At 41.7% G+C, this 19,842-nt stretch overlaps 2 protein-coding genes across 3 annotated transcripts in view; one reads left to right on the top strand and one right to left on the bottom strand.

Moving 5' to 3' along the window:
- The window catches only part of syn3 (synapsin III), a 137,509-nt gene that overhangs the window by 58,696 nt on the left and 58,971 nt on the right, over window positions 1–19,842 (bottom strand). The window lies entirely within an intron of this gene.
- LOC113009241 (metalloproteinase inhibitor 3) lies at window positions 1,032–19,768 on the top strand. The gene is made up of 5 exons (XM_026147443.2): window positions 1,032–1,493; window positions 11,226–11,308; window positions 13,104–13,215; window positions 15,375–15,496; window positions 17,431–19,768. Exons 1-5 carry the CDS (start codon window positions 1,154–1,156, stop codon window positions 17,626–17,628), a joined length of 855 nt encoding a protein of 284 aa, XP_026003228.1. The 5' UTR covers window positions 1,032–1,153; the 3' UTR covers window positions 17,629–19,768.

Genomic DNA, 19,842 nt, shown 5'->3' with positions numbered 1-19,842 from the left:
TATCAGTACCCTGCTAATTACAAAATTAAGCCTTGGTGTGCCTGCGATGTCTCTTTAAAGCGTGATAACCATTAATGAAGGCCCATCTAGGGTCAGAGTTCCCCGACATGATTATTTGTGCCGCGCTTATGTAACCACGAGCAGTGTGAACACTTAACATAGCTCGCTCAGTCTCTCAGCAGATAAGCCCCGGTGGCGACAGAGCAGCGGATCTGTGAAGCAGTCAGGAGGGAGAGGAAAGAGGCTTTAACTGGCTAATATAACTGAATGTGCCTAACAGGTGGCTTGAGTAAAGCCTTTGCAAAACAAAGTGAAGCTATCCACAGGTCCACATGAATCTTCAAGCACAGTGATGATCAACCTTAAAGAGGGAGAGAAAAAAGAAGAGAGTGGCTTTCTCTGCCCTCACATCTGTTGATTTTACTGTGCAGAGATGAAGAGTCATCTGGTTGCCTCGGATTGCCGCTGCAGACTGTGTTTGCTATTACTCAGCATTAGTAATTAAAGGGGGCGTCAGAGGGTGGGCAGGATGACTAAGTGAGGCTCCTCGGTGAGAAATGAGCAAAAAGGAAACAAAAGAATAAAGGAGACATTGTTCATTATTTAGTTATTCTTCTTGCAGTCAGAAGGGGGTGAGGAGAGGGGGAGATAAAGTATTTCTGGAATTAATCTAGTGAATGAGATTTGATAAACAACTCTTTAAATTCATTAGTTGCTCATTTCTACTTAGAAACTGTGTTAATTGTTTGTTTTTTTTATGTACCAGTATGACATGTGAGTTCATACTGGCTATCTACATGTCTTTCATTAGTTATTACATAACTAAATCCTGTTTGTAATGAACATGACGCTAGACGACATTTTTACTAGTTGAGCTTCACTTATCTCACCCCACTTTCCCTTCTGTGATCAACATCAAACAGTTGCACGCATATTTTTTTAGCTAACATCTCATTCTCTACTTTATGTTTCTGTATTATTATTGTTGTTGTTGTTGTTTTTATTATATTTAGGTCTGTATGGGAAAATAAGATGAAGAGGGGGAAATGTTCCAGTATGTCATCGTGTCTGCTATTCCTAATAGCGTGTGATTGGCCGCACTGGTTGCGAGCTCTGAAGAGGGAGGGGCGTGAACCTTTCGTCGCGCGCTTATATGTGCGCGTGTGCTCCTCCGCGGGATCAGGGAGAAACGCTCGAGCAGAGAGAAGCGAGCTGTGACAGACGAGCAGCACTACAGACGTGGACGGTACTCGCAGAACCTGCTACATCTACTGACTACTTACTGAAGCAGCAGCCAGCGTGTGGTGGTGATTCAGCGGACTTAGTCGGACAGTTTTATTCCAGAGAGGGAGTGAGAAAGTTTGGAGAAATGCACTCAGTGTACCTGGTCAGCCTGCTGTTTATCTTCAGCACCCTGCATGTTAACCAGCTGACGGAGGGCTGCTCGTGCGCTCTCACGCACCCCCAAGACGCCTTCTGCAACTCCGACATAGGTTGGTAACCCCGATTTTTTTTCCCCCTCTCATACTCATGAAAATTAGTGTGACTTTATTCTAACCACTGCACGGAGGTCAGATGTTAAAATAAAAGCTTTGCTTGTCACAGGAGCGTGAAAAAACTGGTTCCTTCCAGTCCTTTCTGGGTTTTCGCATGCGGATCTCTCACTGTGAATTGGACATTTTTAATAAACTCTGGTAGTTTTTGGTCAGTGCAGGATGCTGATTAAAGTGAGAGAGCTTAAAATGTCCCAAACTGATGAAGACGCTTGAGGACCTGAGTATAAGAATCACCTGATTCAATTCACCTCGTGGTCCCACCTGTTTAAATCGGAGCGAGTGCAGAGTTCTCCTCCAGCATCTGCCTTGATGATCCTTAGCAGGCTTCCCCACACAGATGATTGAATGTTGTTGCTCTGTGCGTGTCTGTGTGTCAGAAAACTGTTTGACTTTTAATTTACTTCAAATATTCCGCTTTTGCTCGGGACACAAATGTCTGCACATTCTTCCCAAAGCTGTGCTCTGGTGGGAGGATGGGTGGGTGAGGGGGAATGTGCTTTGATTGGTGTGAATTGGAACCAGTTGAAAACAAGACCCACAGTGAGTTTACATGTTTCAAATACTGTTTATTTATCTGCACGCTCTGGTATTTCTGTGTTGAGTGGCTCAGTACCCCCGGCCTCGGGTTGATAAAGCAGCAGTGGAGGGTCGAGGTGTACATGGCTTGTTTTACTGGCCTGGGTGTGCTTTCTCTGACTGCCCAGAATAATATGAATTTAGGATCTGGCTTAGCCTGGAACGCCGGTCCAACCTGACCTCTGTGGTTGGATAACACCAGTAAAGACCCGAGGATCATTTGATCTCTGCTGTAGGGGGAGAGAGGACTGAAGTGTTTCAGATGGGACAGAAAGGCGGTTTTTATTGCAGACGAGGAGCGCAGACTCGCATTTGGGTTTCTGACTGGAGCCGATATTTTGTTTTAATCTCATTTGACCTGAAAATGTGTGAACCGTCATGAGGCACTCTAAAATCCTTAGCCCGAGCTCAAACAATAATCTCTCAGTTCAGAACACACACACACACACACACACACACACACACAGCTACCATGTGTGTAAACCCACGTGTTTGCCCTAACACCTACTGTCAGCTAATTCACATGAACACACTCTGACATCATTGTTAATGATCTTGTACTTGCTACTAGTAACCAGTAGAGGCTGAAAACGATTATAGAGAACATTAGTTACTGATGCCTTAAAATCTTAATGAAACTGGAGACTTCTTCATGTTAAATACACACACCAAATCATAATTTACTGCACAAATGATACCCATTATTCTTAAAGGTGAAGCAGACTTCCTAAAAGTGCCCTTTTGACTACATTTAGATGTCTGCAGCCAAAGCTTTTGTATGAATTAAGCAAAGAAGACATTATTTATTCAACTTTATAATTATAGCTGAGTCTTTGGACATAAGCAGGCTGGCTGGCTCCTCCTTTTTTCATTGTCTTTATGCTAAGTTAAGCTAAGCGAACTAACTTGAAGGTAGTGAACATAAACTGTAGATAAAAGATGGACACAGCTTATTGGTCAGAATTCAATAATACACCTGCAATGCAAAGTGTACCATATTTGATACATGACTTTTTGAGACTTCTACATCATCAGTGTGATTTCATTTTTGAACACACACCCCAACCTGAAACAATTAAATTCACAATATATATTTAAGCAATAAATAGTATAACAAAGCTGTATGTAACAAATATGACACAAACTAAAACTCATATATCCAAATTAATATACAGGTGTATTTGTAATTTTGTTAGATTTTATTTTTTGGCAATTATTTGATGGTTCATACTAGAGATGGACCGATCCGATATTACGTATCGGTATCGGTCCGATACTGACCTAAATTACTGGATCGGATATCGGAGAAAAATAAAAAAATGTAATCCGATCCATTAAATATCACGAAAGCACCTCACAAAACTTGCAACACGCCGTAACTCACCTCAGAACGTTAGCACGTCGGAGCAGTATGCATCACGTGATAGAGCGGCTGTGGCATGCAGGACCTGTCGGTGGTCTGGATAGCATTTGGAGCTTCGCTAGCAACCCGGCATTTCATCTCCGACAAAGTTATCCCGAGAGAAGTAAAGCAAGTGTGTAAGTCCATCTCTGAATGTTTGTAAAGCATTCCTGCTTTAAGCTTAACAAGCGACTGCCTCTCCTGCTGCTACTTCAATGGTGAAACTGCTTAACGATCAGCTGATCGGCTTTTCTGTCGCGAGTCCGTGTCTCTGGTTTGTTTTTGGTCCACTTTGCACCAGAAAGAGGAAACCAGCGGCTGAACAACAGCAGCACGTTTAAGCTTGATCAGCTGTTGTTAGAATGTATTTAATATTACTTTCTACTCGAGGATCTTTTTCTACGTAGCTGACGCTGGTAACTGTGCAGGGGCGGATCTAGCAAAGTTTAGCCAGGGGGGCCGATAGGGCATTAACAGGGAAAAGGGGGCACAAAGACATACTTTTCTTTCTTATTCTCATTTAAAATGTCTAGCTTTTAATAAATAATTATCTGACACCCAAAGTTTTAATTTGATGTAAAATGAATAGAAGTCAATTACTGTATATAGTAACTATTAAGTCTAATATATATATCCTAGTAAGCTATAGTACTTTTTCCTTTGGGAAGGTACCATCTGTGCAGTCTGCAATTTTGTTGAAGAAAGATGTTGAATCTATTTAATATTTCTTGAAAAATAATTGATTTCTGTGCATTTTTTTTTCACACTGCATCAAATTAAGGTTGATTACGTCGATTAAGCATCATGAGGTGGAGCGTGAGGGGTGGTTCCCTATTTTTTATTTATTTATTTTTGTTGCTGGGAGTTGGAACCCTATTAGTTAGGTTGCTTAATATTTACACCAAGTACTCTTTAAAATACCAGAATAGGGAGGATGGTGTAGGTTTAAGTTTATTAGATTGATCAGTATTGCTGAACTATGAAATATTTTTTTTTGCATACAGGTATAACAGAATAGCTTTAGTGTAGTTGTTGTTTTAAACTTGAGTATGAACTTATACAAAATGCAGCAAGATATTTAAAAAACAGTTTTGTTGATTAAAAAACACTATATCGGATTCATATCGGTATCGGCAGATATCCAAATTTATGATATCGGTATCGGACATAAAAAAGTGGTATCGTGCCATCTCTAGTTCATACTTTAAAGGCTTAAGTGCCTTGAACTTGCATTCTCTTCAGCAGCCAGCAGGCGGTGACTCCTCTGACTCTTATAAAGCATCCAACTCTGTAGAGGTGTACTGGGGGGTCTGAGGTCCCCATTAGTCTCAGAGGAGGATTTGGTTTAGGATGAGCCTGGAGGCATTACATCACGTTTCAAAACATCAAGGTAGCAACGCCTAAATTGCTAAGCTTGAAGCTTTAGCGTTGGTTATCTTCAATGTACAGCATGGTATTCATACCGGCACAAAGCTAGTGGTGTCAGCTAACTCTGAAAGTAGATTTTCCCATTGAAATGCTCTGTTAACCTTAACGATTTAGCATATGGATCACCATCAATAAACAATAATAAAGCTCATATTTCCAGAATCCAGCAGCTCTCATAAACCTGCTTTTCTCTCGTCGATTGACATCCTGTTCAGTTCACATATTTTTATTACCCCTTGGCAGCAAGAAAAACGTCACATCGAGGACACGGTGTAACTTTAAAAATGCCATTTCATTTGCAGTTTCCTTTTTCCAGTCTCAGAGTGTCATAATCGCTCCACAAGACTTTGCTTTTCCTAAGGCTTTGCCAGACTTGCCTGTGAAAAGGAGGCTTCTCTTTGCTCAGATTCCGAGGACAGAACCAGCGTGCCTCTGTAGGTGGAAGTCACTTCATTTAGCTCTGACGTGGGCAGCAACTCACAATGATGGTTTGGTGAATCCTCTGCAGCATCTTAGAGGAGGAGGAGGTGGTGCAGGTTTAGCCTGTCATACTTTAGAGGATCCCACTGTTTATAAGGGGAGATAACAGAAACTGTGACATTACAGCCCCAAAATGGCCGTTTTCTCTTTGGTGGGGACTGATCACAGAGCCTGTGGGTGTGTCTTCAGCCAAGTGACCCCGTTTGACAAACGCTCAAGCGATGCCTTTCACAGTCCTTCAGATCTTTTGGATAGCTTGTGGTGTTGGCACCCCATGAGACTTGCAGTGTAGAATCTGGGACTGACTTCAATGGGGGCCAGCGATCAGTTGTGAGCCCCACAAATCCCATTTCCAAGGCCCTGGGCTTAGCTTGGGTTGTGCTTTGAATGCTTGCGGTTTGCTTGCGCACCTCCAGTCCCTCGATGAGAAGCGCTTCAGAAACACTAAAAGGTCACATGCTCACAGGATATTCTGGGTCAAGTGTAGCCTCCCAGCATGTGCAATTACCAAATCATGGACAATTTAACTGTATAACTGGTGTAGAGATCTTTTTATTGTTGTTGTTTTAGGCTGAATGTCTTTTTTTTTTTTTCTTTCTGTCAACTCAAACTGAAACCTGCTTTCCTGCTTTCTTCGCTGGACTCGGAGACGTGGAAAACAACACGGCATAGGGTTGAAATGCTCATTTGACAGGAGAGAAGGGCTGTAATTCTCAACGTCAACATCAAAGCCTGTATCTTCCAAATTTAAGACCATCAGTGGAGTTCAAAGCATTTTCCCTCTTGGTTTCTTGGCCCTGACCCACAATCACCCGCAGGCACTCCACTGGATGAATCACAATTAGGTTAAAGGGGTTGAAAATTAGGTTATTGCAGAATGTCTCCTTTTTACTTGACAAATCTAAAACTGTGACATACAAAAGCATGCATGTGCTGCAGTTTCCTGTCTGTGTTGGACTTTATTCTGTGGTCATGTGATAGAAAGGCCCAAAATGTACTGCCTACTGTTAGAGTTGGCAGAGTTGTAGCTGGTTGTTTTTTGTTGTTTTCTTTTTTTCCCCTGCTACATACCTGAGCACTGGGCAATGACCTGGCTGCTGCCTTATGCAAAGACCTTGTTGGCCTCTACTAGGCAGCTGGGTTAAAGCAGCCCATTCACAAGGAGGAAATGTGCAGCACTTGTTTTTCCAAAGCCCTCCCGAAGCAAGATTAGAGGTCTGGGAGTAAGCTTTGACCATGAAATTCAATATTGCTTCGTAATGCCGCTCATTCCCAAAATGCTTGGAGGTGACAGGAGCAAACTTTTACATGCTTGCGCTGTAAACCGAGTTAGAAGCTGAGGATTAGCGTGATATGCGTTTATGCTCGGTTTGGGATTGGGGATCAGGCCATTGAAAGAAAGGATCCTGCCCCACTGTGGATGTTTGCTATCCATAGAGGAGCTTAGTGAAACAAGCAAAGCATAGTGGGTTTAGAGCGATGCATGGCATTGAGCTTTGTGACCTCATCCTCCTATTAATGAGTTATGTAGCATTCAGGTAAATAGCTACTCCCTTTAGCAGCATCTGCTCTCTCCCCCCACCGTTGAATTATGTAAGCTTGGATCAGATTTTTATACTTTTCCTCAAGTGAGTTAAAATTCGAGGAGATGTCAAAGAGTCTGGATTCCATACAAGCTTGGGATGTTCGTCCCCTGAGCCAGGCGTATCGAATGTCCAGCCCGCCCTTCCCTTCTAATGACCACACAGCCACCCAGAGGTTAACTGTTCCAAAACAAGAGGCCAATACAGGGGCGACGCACAATGGTACAACACTCATACATGAAAACACAATGAAGAATAAACCAAAAAACTGTCATTTATTCAGCTTCAGTATGTTTATTAAAGGTTAGCGAACTTGAAAGAATAGTAACAAGTACTGTTTGATCTGTACTGACCTCTAACTGTCAGTGTTACCAAGATTTACGCAACACTTGCAGTCTAACAGGTAAAAAGGTGAAAGGCAGCTGGTGATTTGAGTGAGTAACAGCAAGTGTGGCAAAGATAAAAAGCAAGAAGAGGAAAATGCAAAGCAGGTGCAAAGGTAGTACGATGCACAGATAGCACCCAGTGTTGGGTTGTGACTGCCTTTCCCAGAGCTTTCTCAGCATACTCCCTAATTTAGATACAAGGTTTCATTGTAGAGCACGATGCTGTGTTTTAGATACTTTGGCCAAAGTGTGCAAAAGGGTACCAATTTTAACTCTGGCAACTAGCATTTTTGAGGTCTGCTAGCGTGACGGCAACATTAAAACGAGTAGTTGGTTCAAGGTTCCTGTCGCTCGATCCCGCAGGAGCCTCTAATGAAGGGAAATCAACTTTCTAATTTGGTGAATAAGAAGTTGAATTCACAGGCAGTTAAATGGATTTTCGTTTTCATGCACTGCACTTTGCTTTGTCTGGCATTACCAGCTGTGTGTTGGTATTCACTTAGCTTAAATATTAGCTAGAAGCTTGGTGACTGACATTACAGTTGGGTACTTTTTAAGAAGTCTGCTACGTTTGAGCACATTTAAGCCAAATTTAAAGACTGTTAGGTTCTTATATTTGATTTGGCAGAAATCGACCATCATGGTATCAGAGTGATAGGAAAGAAAAATCCCTGTGCTTCATAAGCTTCCCTCCATTTGGCATGTGAGCGAGCGCTGCATGCTCTCTGCGCCAGTGTTTTTCACCTGACATAAAGCTCTGCATTGGGGATTCGGTTTCAGTGTTTATTTTTGAGCGTGGTAGTGTGTCGTCCTGAGAATTCCTCTTCCTCCTACTCGCCTCCTCAAGCTTGGACAACTTTCTGCATACCAAAATCGGCGTCACGCGCCCCGTGCCTTGCTTTCCTCCTCTCCCTCACACATCCACAGACACACTCAAACGACTAGCCTTATTCTTGCCATGCTTGCAGTTTGCCACATTGTACGTAGGCTGGCTAAATGTTTAACTAAATTACACGCTCACCTTAAGACTTAGCATTTGCATCCATGCTTGTGTAATCGCCTGCTTCAGGCAAGAGAGTGGAGGGGGATTTTTTTTTCTTCTTTTTTTTTCAGGTTATTTCCTGTTTACCTCTCTTATGACAAAAAGACTCCCACTGTTGAAAATGTGTGTCAGGTCTTCAGCAGAAGATGAATCCCTGTGCGTCACAAGGAAAGTGTTCTGAGGGGAGGTAGTGGCGGAAGAGGGTGGGGGGTTATAGCCTGTTTTGAATAACAATAGGTTGGTGAACTACTTGAGGTCAACTTTCTTTCCTTTCTGGGCCTAGCCTACTGCTTTTGTTGCGCAAAGAGATTAATTTCTTCTCATGAGGGTGCTTCCAGATCAAAATTTTCTTCATACATATTTTAGTTACACTTGCAGTTGCAGTGACAACCACAGGGAAAGACTCCTCCTCCTCACTCGTCACTGACAGTTCCAATAGCAAGAACACTGCATAAGCCCGGGTTAGGTTTCGCTAACCTAAACTTAACATGACAGACATGGCTATGGTGTAATAGTTAATATATTTACCTCACAAGATGGAGTGAACCTTCAGCCAGGTAATACATGACTGATATTAAAATACATTTTTGTAACAAAACTATTACACGTGTTATTTTACTTGGTTTAGTTCAAAAGTTGTTAAAGCCAAACTTTTTTTTTTTTTTTCAATCATTATCACTCTTAGCTAGGTTACCTAGCTTCCACTCATTAACCGTAGAAACGATGGCTGTAATTTTGTAAATTATGTTCTTTATTTGAATCTAACTTCAGGTTTTATTGAACCTGGTGATGATCCCCATAAACTAATAAGAAAAGTGTTTTACTAAAATATTAGCTTTGATAAACTAAATGTTTTTATACAAATTATATTTTGCAATCAGATGATCGCCTCCTGCTGGCCATTAAAAAGAATACACATTTAAGGCTGGAAGTGCTGTTGACTTCCTTTTTTAGACCTGGAAGCCAGGCTAGGTTAGCTAGCGTAGTTTGCTAACTTTGAGTCAATCAAAAACACTAAAAGAAGTTTAGAAAGTACCTACTTAGTATACCTGTAGTTTCCAGATGAACCAGGGTAATGTGAGAAATGGGTTTAAATATGTGAGCTGGCAACTCTGCGGTCATTTGCAAATATAACTGCTGAATGCAGAGGAGGTCAATTCGAGGAAATCCTGTCTTTGGTGCGTCATACTTATTATCACAGGCCAATTAGTGGCCTTCGTCTAAAGAAAAACGAAGGGGTCCTATCTGGATGTACTTCAGCTAAATCAGCTGACCTGTGACTCGTCAAACACAAACATTTGTTAGTCCTGAGGGTTGGTTTTGAGGCCGGGGCAGAGAATGAAACTGCGTTTTCGGGTGGCATTTGAAAATAATGGCGGCAGTGTACTGAAATGAGGCAAAAGTATCCAGTTATATCTGCACATTCCTGTGTAATTGTGCTCCTGTGCTGTTGTAATTGCAGCTGCAGACGTCTGTCAGACAGCATTTAGATGCATTTAGCAGAGGTTGATCACATAGCAGCGCTCCTGAGTTCATATAGAGCGAGCTGACAGGTTAATGGATCAAATGCTGTGCACCAAGTTATTGCAAAAGTTCAGAAAGTAGAGGGCAGGCAGGGGCTGGAATCTGGAAGGAGTGACCCATGTTTTTTGTTTTTTTGTTACTTTTATTAATTTACAATTTAATGTGATTTAATCTTTTATTTGGTGACATTAACAGTGACAGTTAACAAAATGCCACCGCTTTCTACTAAAGAAGACTGAAATGAATGAAAAGTAACACAAAATCTGTTTGAGGCTCCTGGATGGCTGCATTGCTCAATTTACTGCTTCAAAATAGGATTTGGTGTGTTGCATAAATAAAGTCTCGGTTCAAATAGGGGACCGTATAACTAAAATAAATCTGTGGTCACCACTTTTGGGTGGCCATGCTGTAATAGCTTCCTATTTGACTTGTAGTTTTATGCCCAATTTCCTTTTGCCTTTTAGCAGGACAGCTAGACAAACAGAAATCCAACAGAAGATGCCACATGCCTCATTTCTTTCTCCCCCCTTTCTGGGGAATGTGAAACCCCAAAGAATCTGGGAAGGAAATTCCACAGGGAGAAGATAACAAACATAGTCAGTGTTAGTTGTGTCTGTGGCTGTTGGGCTTTGGGCAGCAGGTGAACTTCAGAGCGGGACTGAAAGCTCATGCAGGGCCCGCAGCTCGAGGCAGGCGCTGAAGCAGCAGCTCAAATGATCACTCGTTTTGTACACTCCCAGTTCTTGGCCTTTCATAATAAGCCCCCTTACGCCAACACAAGTGAAAGCAAACAAATCAAACTTGCTGCTAAGCATTTTCACCTCACCAACATTTACATGAGGGTCCTGCACTCTGATAAGATTGTTGTCAAGCTGTACTCCCAAAGATGGGACCCTGTTTTTGTTTAAAGTCACTCTTTTTCCTAATTATGTGAAGATTTAGTATTCAGATTGTCAAAAGTTAATAACAGTGAACATGAATGTTTTTTTTCCAATCCCACCCTAGAGTAGTTATTTGCAGACATCCATGTCTTTCTAGTTCAGACTCTTTTCCTTCCATTTCTGTATCAAACTCATTCTTTCCTTTAGTGATTTTTCTCTATTGGCTTTCTCAGCAAATGGAAGTCATGCATAAATGGTTAACTGTGGTGCCAACCTGGTCCTGAAACGGCATTTAACAGAAGCAATGTGTTTATTTGCTTGGAAAGTTGTACGCTAAAAGGAATGCACCTGTGTGCTCTCTTCACAGTGATTCGAGCTAAAGTGGTGGGCAAGAAGCTCCTGAGAGATGGACCGTTTGGAACCATGCGCTACACTGTCAAGCAAATGAAGGTGAGAACAAACATCTGCTTAATCCGATGCTGTTTGCCTGAGTTAAATACAAAGCTACAGAAAGCAAAATCCTTTTATGGCAAGTTTCAGTTTAATCCCTGTGTTTGTGCAATAACATGACCAAGAAGAGATTTCCAGGACACCTAGCAAACGACCAAAAGGAACGAAACATCTAATCTTGCTTTTGTTTACATTTCAAAAACAGGATCAAATAACATGTTATACAAATAACAGAGTAGTTTAACAATATCGAAGTTTTGTTTTTTTCCCGCTATAGTATAGCTAACTATACTACAGCGCCATATTTAACTCAAAGTCATATTAGCAACTGACTGGACATTTACAGAAATGGCTGGTTGTTTCCAGTTCTTCTGCTAAACTAAGCCAATCACAAACTATCTAAATATTCTAAAATGGTCTCTATATAAGATTTATATACATTTTTCTTTAGCTCTCATGAACAGAGAAAAAGAATTTTGCTATTATTAGCTAATGATATGTACTAGCTAGTGATGACAAGTTAATCCTGAGCTCCATGAAACCATGACATCTGCTGACATGGGACGTTACCTGTATAGCCTGAAAATATCCACACATACATGTATATATGAGGCTTGCCTATTTAGTTTTCTTTTGTCACACTACAGGAAAGAAATATGCTGATTATTATTAGTAAAGATTGGCTTTTCCCCCAGTGTTGTCACTTATTTAAGGTTTTTGTTTTTTTTAATCTGAAGCAAATAAATTGTAAAATTTCTGCATCTTTTCAACTGAAGACCAATCTTTGCTCTCATTTTTAAGTATAACTGACTACATATCGTGGCTTGTTACATTTTACTTACAATGCTGTCTCTCCGCCCCCTCAGCTGCCGTGTAATAGCTGAAAAGCATTTCAGGATACTTGCCCTGAAAGCTCATTCTTTACTTCCTCTATATTCTTACATAACGCTGCATATTTCTGACAGATGCTGACATCGGCCTGCTGCTCAGATAGAAGCCAGGCTGGAGGATTAGCAGGCTTTCGGGCATTAGAGCTCAACCAAACTCCTCACTCTGAGTGTAAATATTTCAGTAGAGTCATGCGATGCATCAGTAAAATCCCAGGTTGTAACAAAAACATCAAGTGGCCTGTTGATGGCGAAGCATAGCAGGTGCCACTCTGGGATTATCCTCAGCAATTAGACGTGGCCTTTGAGCCTCTTGGTTTATTTATTTGTATTTCAGTCTGCTGGTTTGTACTGAAAACAGTGCTTTGCTCTAATAACTTACACAATTCCTTTCAAATTTCAACAGATCCTATGAGACTTGTGCCTTTGGCTTTCCCAAAGTGCCACAGTTTCTGGCTTAAGTAACAGTTTGTTCTGCTTTTCTCAGAACGCCGCATCTAAACAGGGATTTCCTGTTGTTCCCAGACAAATAGATTACACTGCCAGGGGAAGAAAAATCCAGAAAGTTCTCAGAGCAAACATTCACTTCGGGCTCTACATGACTGAGCTGAATGGAAGGACTGGATTTTAGCAGTGACCTTGCCAAAACGCCATCAAAGTGAAAGCATATTACACAACGTAGCTATGTTATCTATGATTAGGTTGAGGGCAGAGCCAAATACTCCTTCTCCCCTGAGGCGCTCCTTAAGAAATGTCATCTGATAAAGCCAGTGTGCTGTTTCCATTCGTCATTATTTATATGTGGAGGTTGAGGAAGAGATGGAGTGCCATGGTGCAGAAACATTACACTTTCCTATTTTTAAAGAGCATGGGGGTGTAATTCCATGTTTGATTCTCATGTCTTACAGATGTACAAAGGATTTGAAAAAGTCCAGCATGTGCAGCACATTTACACAGACGCCTCGGAGAGTTTGTGCGGTGTGAAGTTTGACATCAACAAATACCAGTACCTGATCACAGGTGAGCCGTGGTTTTGAGCGTTGCTCTGACTGATTTTTACTCAGACTGTTGAAATAATCAACGTTAAGTGTGAGAAACCCTCTCAAAGCGAGGCTATGCAACGTTTACAGAAATCTGTGCTAAGGGAGAAAATGTCACCGTAATCAAATTATATGAAGGAAACTCTAAGCTAAGCTATCCAGCTTTGCTCGATGGCTGTCTGCTCCTCAGAGTCATTTTTAGTGCCGAGTTTAATGTAAGTGGAACAAGCAATGATTAAGTTTTGGTTAAAATTAGTTTTCGGTTAAAAAGCATTCTGGAGTGGCTGCTCCACTCTGTGTGTAGGGGGAGGGGCTCAGAGTCTTCATGAGGAGATTAATTGGTGCATTCCAAAGACTCCTCCCCCGAGTTGAATGTTCACAGCTAAGTGCCAAAGCTTTACCCCGAGTGTAACTGGCACCTAATTCTGACTTAACTCTCAGCCATCAAACATCAAACAGGCCTTTTAAAGGGTATGGAGGTGGGATAAGAGCTGAAAGTTGCTTTTACAAAATATCCTCATTGTGAAGGTCTTTGATTGTCCAAAATAACTGTTTTTATTTGATTTTACTGCCTTTGGCATTTCTGATAAATGGCTTCAGGTAATCATTTGTGATAGCATCAGAGAAAGTTATAACTGACCACTCGCGGTCTGTTTCGTAATAACATAAACTTAGCGACTGCTTGTATGTGACAGTCTCAGAGGACGTGTAACTGTTAGCAACACTCTTTCTCAATATATCCTTTTTTGAGCTTGTGGCATGATTAAATCCAAACTGAATCCATTTTATCACCAAATGAGTGCTGAAAACATTCAGAGGCCTTCCAGCCAGCATCACTGCAAGATACACACACTTCTCCTCCCCAAGGATTTCTTGGTTTGTCCTGTCACACAAAGTTTCCCACTAATTACAACCTACTGTTTGCCACCGTGCAAGGTGGCAAAGGAATGGCCCTCTTAAAACTCATTTCCCTTAGCTTCGCCGTCTAGAAACTGCAGTTTTGTTTTGTTTTTTCCTCTCACACACACAACTCGTAATTAGCAGCCAGCAGGAAGCGACTGGCATTTTCCAGCAGAAGCACTTTATGAGTTGCTATTTCTAACAGAGGTGCAGTTTACTTTGGACCCTGCTGTGCTTGGTGTATATAACTGTCGCTAAGTCCCGACCTGTAAATACTCTAACTGCACCGCACAGTGCAAGCCAACGAGCTGGCGTTGCTGGGCAGTGACTGCTATGTTTACCCAGTCCGGGTGCGAGGGGACATCAGTGTCTTTCGCTCCTGCCAGGGCATCTATAGAAAGAACTCCATATAATTAGGATTGTATTAAGAACAATTTAAACACATCGAGGCCTCCAGCGTGAGCTGCAAAAATCTCTTTTGATCAAGCATAAGGGCGCTGACCCCGATTAGTATTTTAGGTGCGTGTCGCACACTCTGCATCATGTAATAAACCCGCAAGCGACTCCAGTAATCCCAGTGCAACGATGCAGGCCGATTGGGAGGTGCACTGGGGGTCGAAGATGCACATATTTGTGAGCTGTCACATTCCCATGAGGTGACAACACTGATGACATCGAAACGTTCCCGAGCACATGCAGTGTGCCATTGTGCACCTGTCTCGGGAGTCCGTAAGGTGCAAATGGTCCAGCACTAAAAATAGATGTCTGCTGACATTTGGATATCCAGAAATAGAGGTGCTGGTTTAATATGGGCTTACTGTATGATATTGTCTTACCATGGGCAAATAAGTTGGACTGGTTGAGTGATGGGACTACAGTATCCTGTGTTATATTGAAACGATTACAAAATAAGTGGCATGCATGCATCGTGACCTGAGTCGGGATTAATGTGTGGGTCTTTACACATTAATCAAGTACAGATGCTTTTATTGGGCGCCAGAGAGAGCAAAGTAAATACGCTCCTTAAGGCCTTGGAAAATATTAAAATTTCTGTGAATTAGGTCGATAATGTCGTTCTGTTGGTTCGTCCAAAGTCGAAGATTCAGTTTGTCATGTGTGTGTCTGGCAAAGAAAAACGCCAAATCCTCACATCTGTTTGCATGACTCCAGAGTCCGTTTTAAAGACAGAGGTGAGAACACAATCTAAGAGTGACATCCAAATATCCTGTGCTTCCACAGGACGAGTCTACGACGGCAAGGTTTACACGGGGCTGTGCAACCTGAACGAGCGGTGGGAGCGCCTCTCGCTGTCGCAGAAGAAAGGCATCAACCATCGCTACCAGCTGGGCTGCAACTGCAGGGTGAGTGTCAACAGGCAACCTTTGTCCCAACAAGGATATGATAGATGAGGAAAGACGAGGCTCAAGAGGAGCTTACTGCTGCTCATTTTTGCAAAGGCAACCAAATGTTATCCTGCTGGATGACCACTTATAAAGTTGATTAATATAACAGGATTTAAACAGTACAGGAGGAAGGATGTGTATACTTAGTTATGGTGGCTCTGTGTGAAGAATCAAATCAATCATTAATTCTACTGCAAGCCATTGAACGGATTATTTTTTATCAAGACTGAAATATGAGCTCCTTTTTAAGTGTCTAATTCCCACTATTATTCATCACGGATGTTTAGCTGGGATAGAAATGGAGAAAAAAACAAGTTTTACTACTGTCACAGGGAATTAAGTAACAGGTCTGGAATCAGCTCAAGCCTCCCATTTCATGTGACTCACACATGTAGCTTGCTGCTGCGCAGCTGCCGAAACGCCTCATAAACATCCTACTGTACAGCGGCGCCGCGGACATCTGCTAACGCGCCGGGCCCCTATCAGTATAAGTGTATTAGCAGGGAGACCTGTTTGTTCCCAATACGGGCCAAAGCAAGTAAACTGTGCTCAGATTGTACGTGGCAGCAGCCCAGAGGCAATCGAAGGAGGCAATCAATCAGCTGAGGCGTCATGGTGACGGCCCTTAAGCGCAAAGCAGACACAGAAATCACTGCACGGTTTTAAAAAACCAGCTCCTCTGTCCTTCGCATTCCTTCACAAATGAGGACTTACGGCACTGGAGCGCGAAGAAGCATGTCGTGGCAGTTTTATTACTCTCTACAGATCGTTAGAAGCACTCGAACTGAGAAGTTATGTCAGACATCTCTGAGCCACGGAGGATGAACTTTCTTGGCCTGAGTAACAAAAGCAGCCAAAAATGGCAAACGTGGCCTTTAATGTACTAATTGAATTTGCTGCTGAATTCATATCCAGATAAGTGTGACGACTCGGTTAGTTATGTGAATCTTCCTGTCACTTCAGGCTGTATATTCATCTGTGAAGCTGCTTTTTGTGTGAGCACCTGGAGTGGTGACGCACGAAAGGCTAACATCGAACTGAATCCTTGACAAACTACAAAAAACTCTCGCTGCTTCAGGAAGATGTCAACGTTCCGTCGCACAAAGCAGCACGTGCCAGTGTAGACTTACTGGGTTTGAGCTTAGTTATTTAGAGAGCTGCCATTTTTTCCCCCAGTCCCATCAGATCAATAAATCTTCTGCAGTAAATCCCTGAAAGCAAACGCTGAAAGGCAGTAGAGCAAAGATGCATGTTTTGCTTGTTTCACAAAGCATGTATTTCATGTCAAGTGTTTTTGAAGATCCAAGCTATTTTTCTTAGCACTCATTAAGCTAATTCATAATGAACCATAAATAAACCTAAATACTGTAAATTCAAAGTACTTTAGGATTTGAGAAAACGCAGTCGGTAAATTGTTTAAGTATTCAGGGAACATCTTTCATACTGCCAAAATCTGCTTATTTGTCTTTTTGCTATGCTACCTAGGAAGCCAGATCCAAGCTCAACTAGTGTAACCATTTTCCGCCATTTTTAACCTCTTCTTTCAAAGCTAATAAGTGCTAAGCTAATTAGCGCTATGGTATGATATTTAGTTATAATATAAAAAGTAGTGCTGTCAGCGTTAAAATGACGGCGTTAACTTATTAACGTGCTAACCGCGCGAACGCATTGACGCCGTGCAGCCCCACGCACGGGGCCATCCGCGTTAACTTGCTAACGGAGATTTGCCGCGTTAATGTGGTTATGGCGTTAACGTCATTTTAACGAGGTTAACGCTGACAGCACTAATAAAAAGCTGTTATAACTCAGTATCATGTATGTTCTAGCAACATGCCAAATCATGGGATAGTGCTTGTCAGGCTTCATCTCGGGTTTTTCTCCTTTCTCTGTAGATTAAGCCCTGCCACTACCTGCCCTGCTTCGTGACCTCCAAGAACGAGTGCTTATGGACGGACATGCTGTCCCACTTCGGTTATCCCGGCTACCAGTCCCGGCACTACGCCTGCATCCAGCAGAAGGAGGGCTACTGCAGCTGGTACCGAGGCATGACCACCCGTGATAAAACCACCATCAATGCCACTGACCCCTGAACACAAACGCCCTCTGACTGAAACTCGCTGCCGCCTCCCAAACTCCGTCCCATCCCTGGTCACGTTTAGAGTATTACAGGACTGTTCGAGCTCACCTGCCTGGGTGATGTCCCCCTTTTTAAAGGAAAAAAAAGAGCAAATCTATTACAGTGCCTGTTTGTAGCACTTCTGATAGAAAATAATACCCCCCACCCTCCCTTTATTTGTACAGCTTGTCCTGTGGCTCCTTTTTCCTTGTACTACAAACTCCGTCCTTTGCACCAAGTTGACATCGGTGACAAAGACAGAAAGGGCCAATAAAAAGTGTAAGACCTCGCTCAACCTACTGAGAGCTTCTGAAAAGATTTAATCATAAGTATTATTTACAGCATCAGTATCATTGGCTTCAATTAGCAACCTGCAGTTTAGCTAGTAGCTAGTGTCAGGATCATTTGAACGAGGAGAAGTCTCTAAAGCAAAAGCCAGGAGGTGTCAGACGAAGTATACTACGAAGATGATCCTTTGTAAATTTGCTGAGTAAAGCTAGCTTGTTGCTATCAATATACCGAACATGGCCGAAACAGCGCCAACATATTATATATGTTAACGATACACGTCTATTTTGGCTTCAAACCCCTTTGTGAAATGGACAATATTTCACAGTGAAGTATCGGTTATGTTCAGTTTGAACTGTCACACACGTCTTTATAATGGTAGTAAGTCTGCTTCCTGTTTTTAACGCGACTGTTGCGCACTGCTTCACAAAAGTAACACAGTGCCAGCGCGGGGAAGCGCCCGATTTCTTGCAGAGATGGTGATATTTTATTTGTTGCTGTATATAAAATAAGCTACAGAAATCAACTCATCTGAAACCTCTATTACATTTATTTATATGTTTATTGGGTTATACTATGTGGTATATGTGCATAAAAGAAAAACAGGCCAAATAATATCGTGAACTCACTGCAGTGTATTAAATGAAGCACCAGCATCAGCAAATTCAACATTATGGTACTATTATGGTAGTTTGGTTTTTTTGGCTTCATTATAATCCCCCCCACCCCCCCCAAGCTGGTACTCGTTACCAATCCGATAAAATTAAAACTATAACAGAGGTTTCAGAGAAGGACATATTTTGTAAGTGTATATTCAATCTTTTTTATTTAACTATTTGAGATGAACATTATATATAAATGAAAGTAACAATATATTGTCACTAAATTCATTCTTGTTCGCCTGTTCCCGTCTGGGGTTTTCTCTTATTTTTACTTCCCTTCATTCCATTCCAATAACGGACACAGACTGGCCTCACAAAGAGGAAGAGCCCATTCGTAATTTATGCTAAGAGAGCGCCAAGCACAGAAACTGTTGGTTTGCTAAAAGAATACTGATATCACTCTGACATGTTTGTGCTAATTATGCATCTATTTTTGGCAGTGATTTAGCCTAGTTTATGGCAGCTTAAAGCAGGATACTGTAAACTGCCTCGCATAGCATAGTAGAGAGGAAGGACAAACTACGGTGGTTTAAAATTCGTTCAAACACTACTGTGTATGTTTCATATGTTGAGATGGTTATGCTAGCTGTGCTATTTCCAGACTATGTGAAGCTAGGCTAACTAGGTTGTGTTTCATTTATGGTCCATTTCTGGTTATCTGTGTCACTTTTTTTTTTTTTTTTTTTTTTTTTTTAAATCCCTTTAATTTCTACGAAATTCTATATTTTCTCTTATTTGTTGTTTTTGGGGGGGGTTTTCGGTTCTCTGTTTTTTTTTTGGTTTTTTTTAAACAGCATTTTGAGCGAAGGTTAGCCGGGAGCTCACTTTTTTTTTTTTCTTTTTTTTTTTTTATGACTGAATCTTTCAGCAGTATTTAGTTTATCGTTCTTCACCTCCATACATAATGAGCTCTTCCTCCAGCTGTGGCATTTCTGTGTCATTATTTCTGTGGTTCATGTTTATGTAAATATACTATCTGCTTAACACAGAAATCAGTCAAAAGGAAAAAAAATCCAATCAAGGAAGCTGTGTACAGTCTGTGTGTAAACACTGATTTATGAATTATGTGGGTTGGGGATATTTCCTTGTTGGGGTTGTAGAAATGTTTGACTTAATTTCTGTGTTTTATATTTTTATAATAAAGACTTACTGAAAAATGCTCCACAGGAGGTCTTGGGTGATTTTTGTGCACATCCGTGAGAGTGGACCCCCCCCCCCCCGTTGAAATAAAGAATAAT

Source organism: Astatotilapia calliptera, chromosome 17 (genome assembly GCF_964374335.1).
Source record: "Astatotilapia calliptera chromosome 17, fAstCal68.1, whole genome shotgun sequence".
Classification (NCBI taxonomy): Eukaryota; Metazoa; Chordata; class Actinopteri; order Cichliformes; family Cichlidae; genus Astatotilapia; species Astatotilapia calliptera.
Note: the sequence above shows the minus strand (reverse complement) of the source record. Positions and strands in the feature narration are given on the sequence as shown.

Excerpts from the sequence above, each read along its gene's own strand:
- LOC113009241 (XM_026147443.2), top strand. The coding sequence starts at position 1,154 with ATGTGCGCGTGTGCTCCTCCGCGGGATCAGGGAGAAACGCTCGAGCAG. Across the intron at positions 1,494-11,225 it reads CTTCTGCAACTCCGACATAG|TGATTCGAGCTAAAGTGGTG; the intron begins GTTGGTAACCCC and ends CTCTCTTCACAG. Across the intron at positions 13,216-15,374 it reads ATACCAGTACCTGATCACAG|GACGAGTCTACGACGGCAAG; the intron begins GTGAGCCGTGGT and ends GTGCTTCCACAG.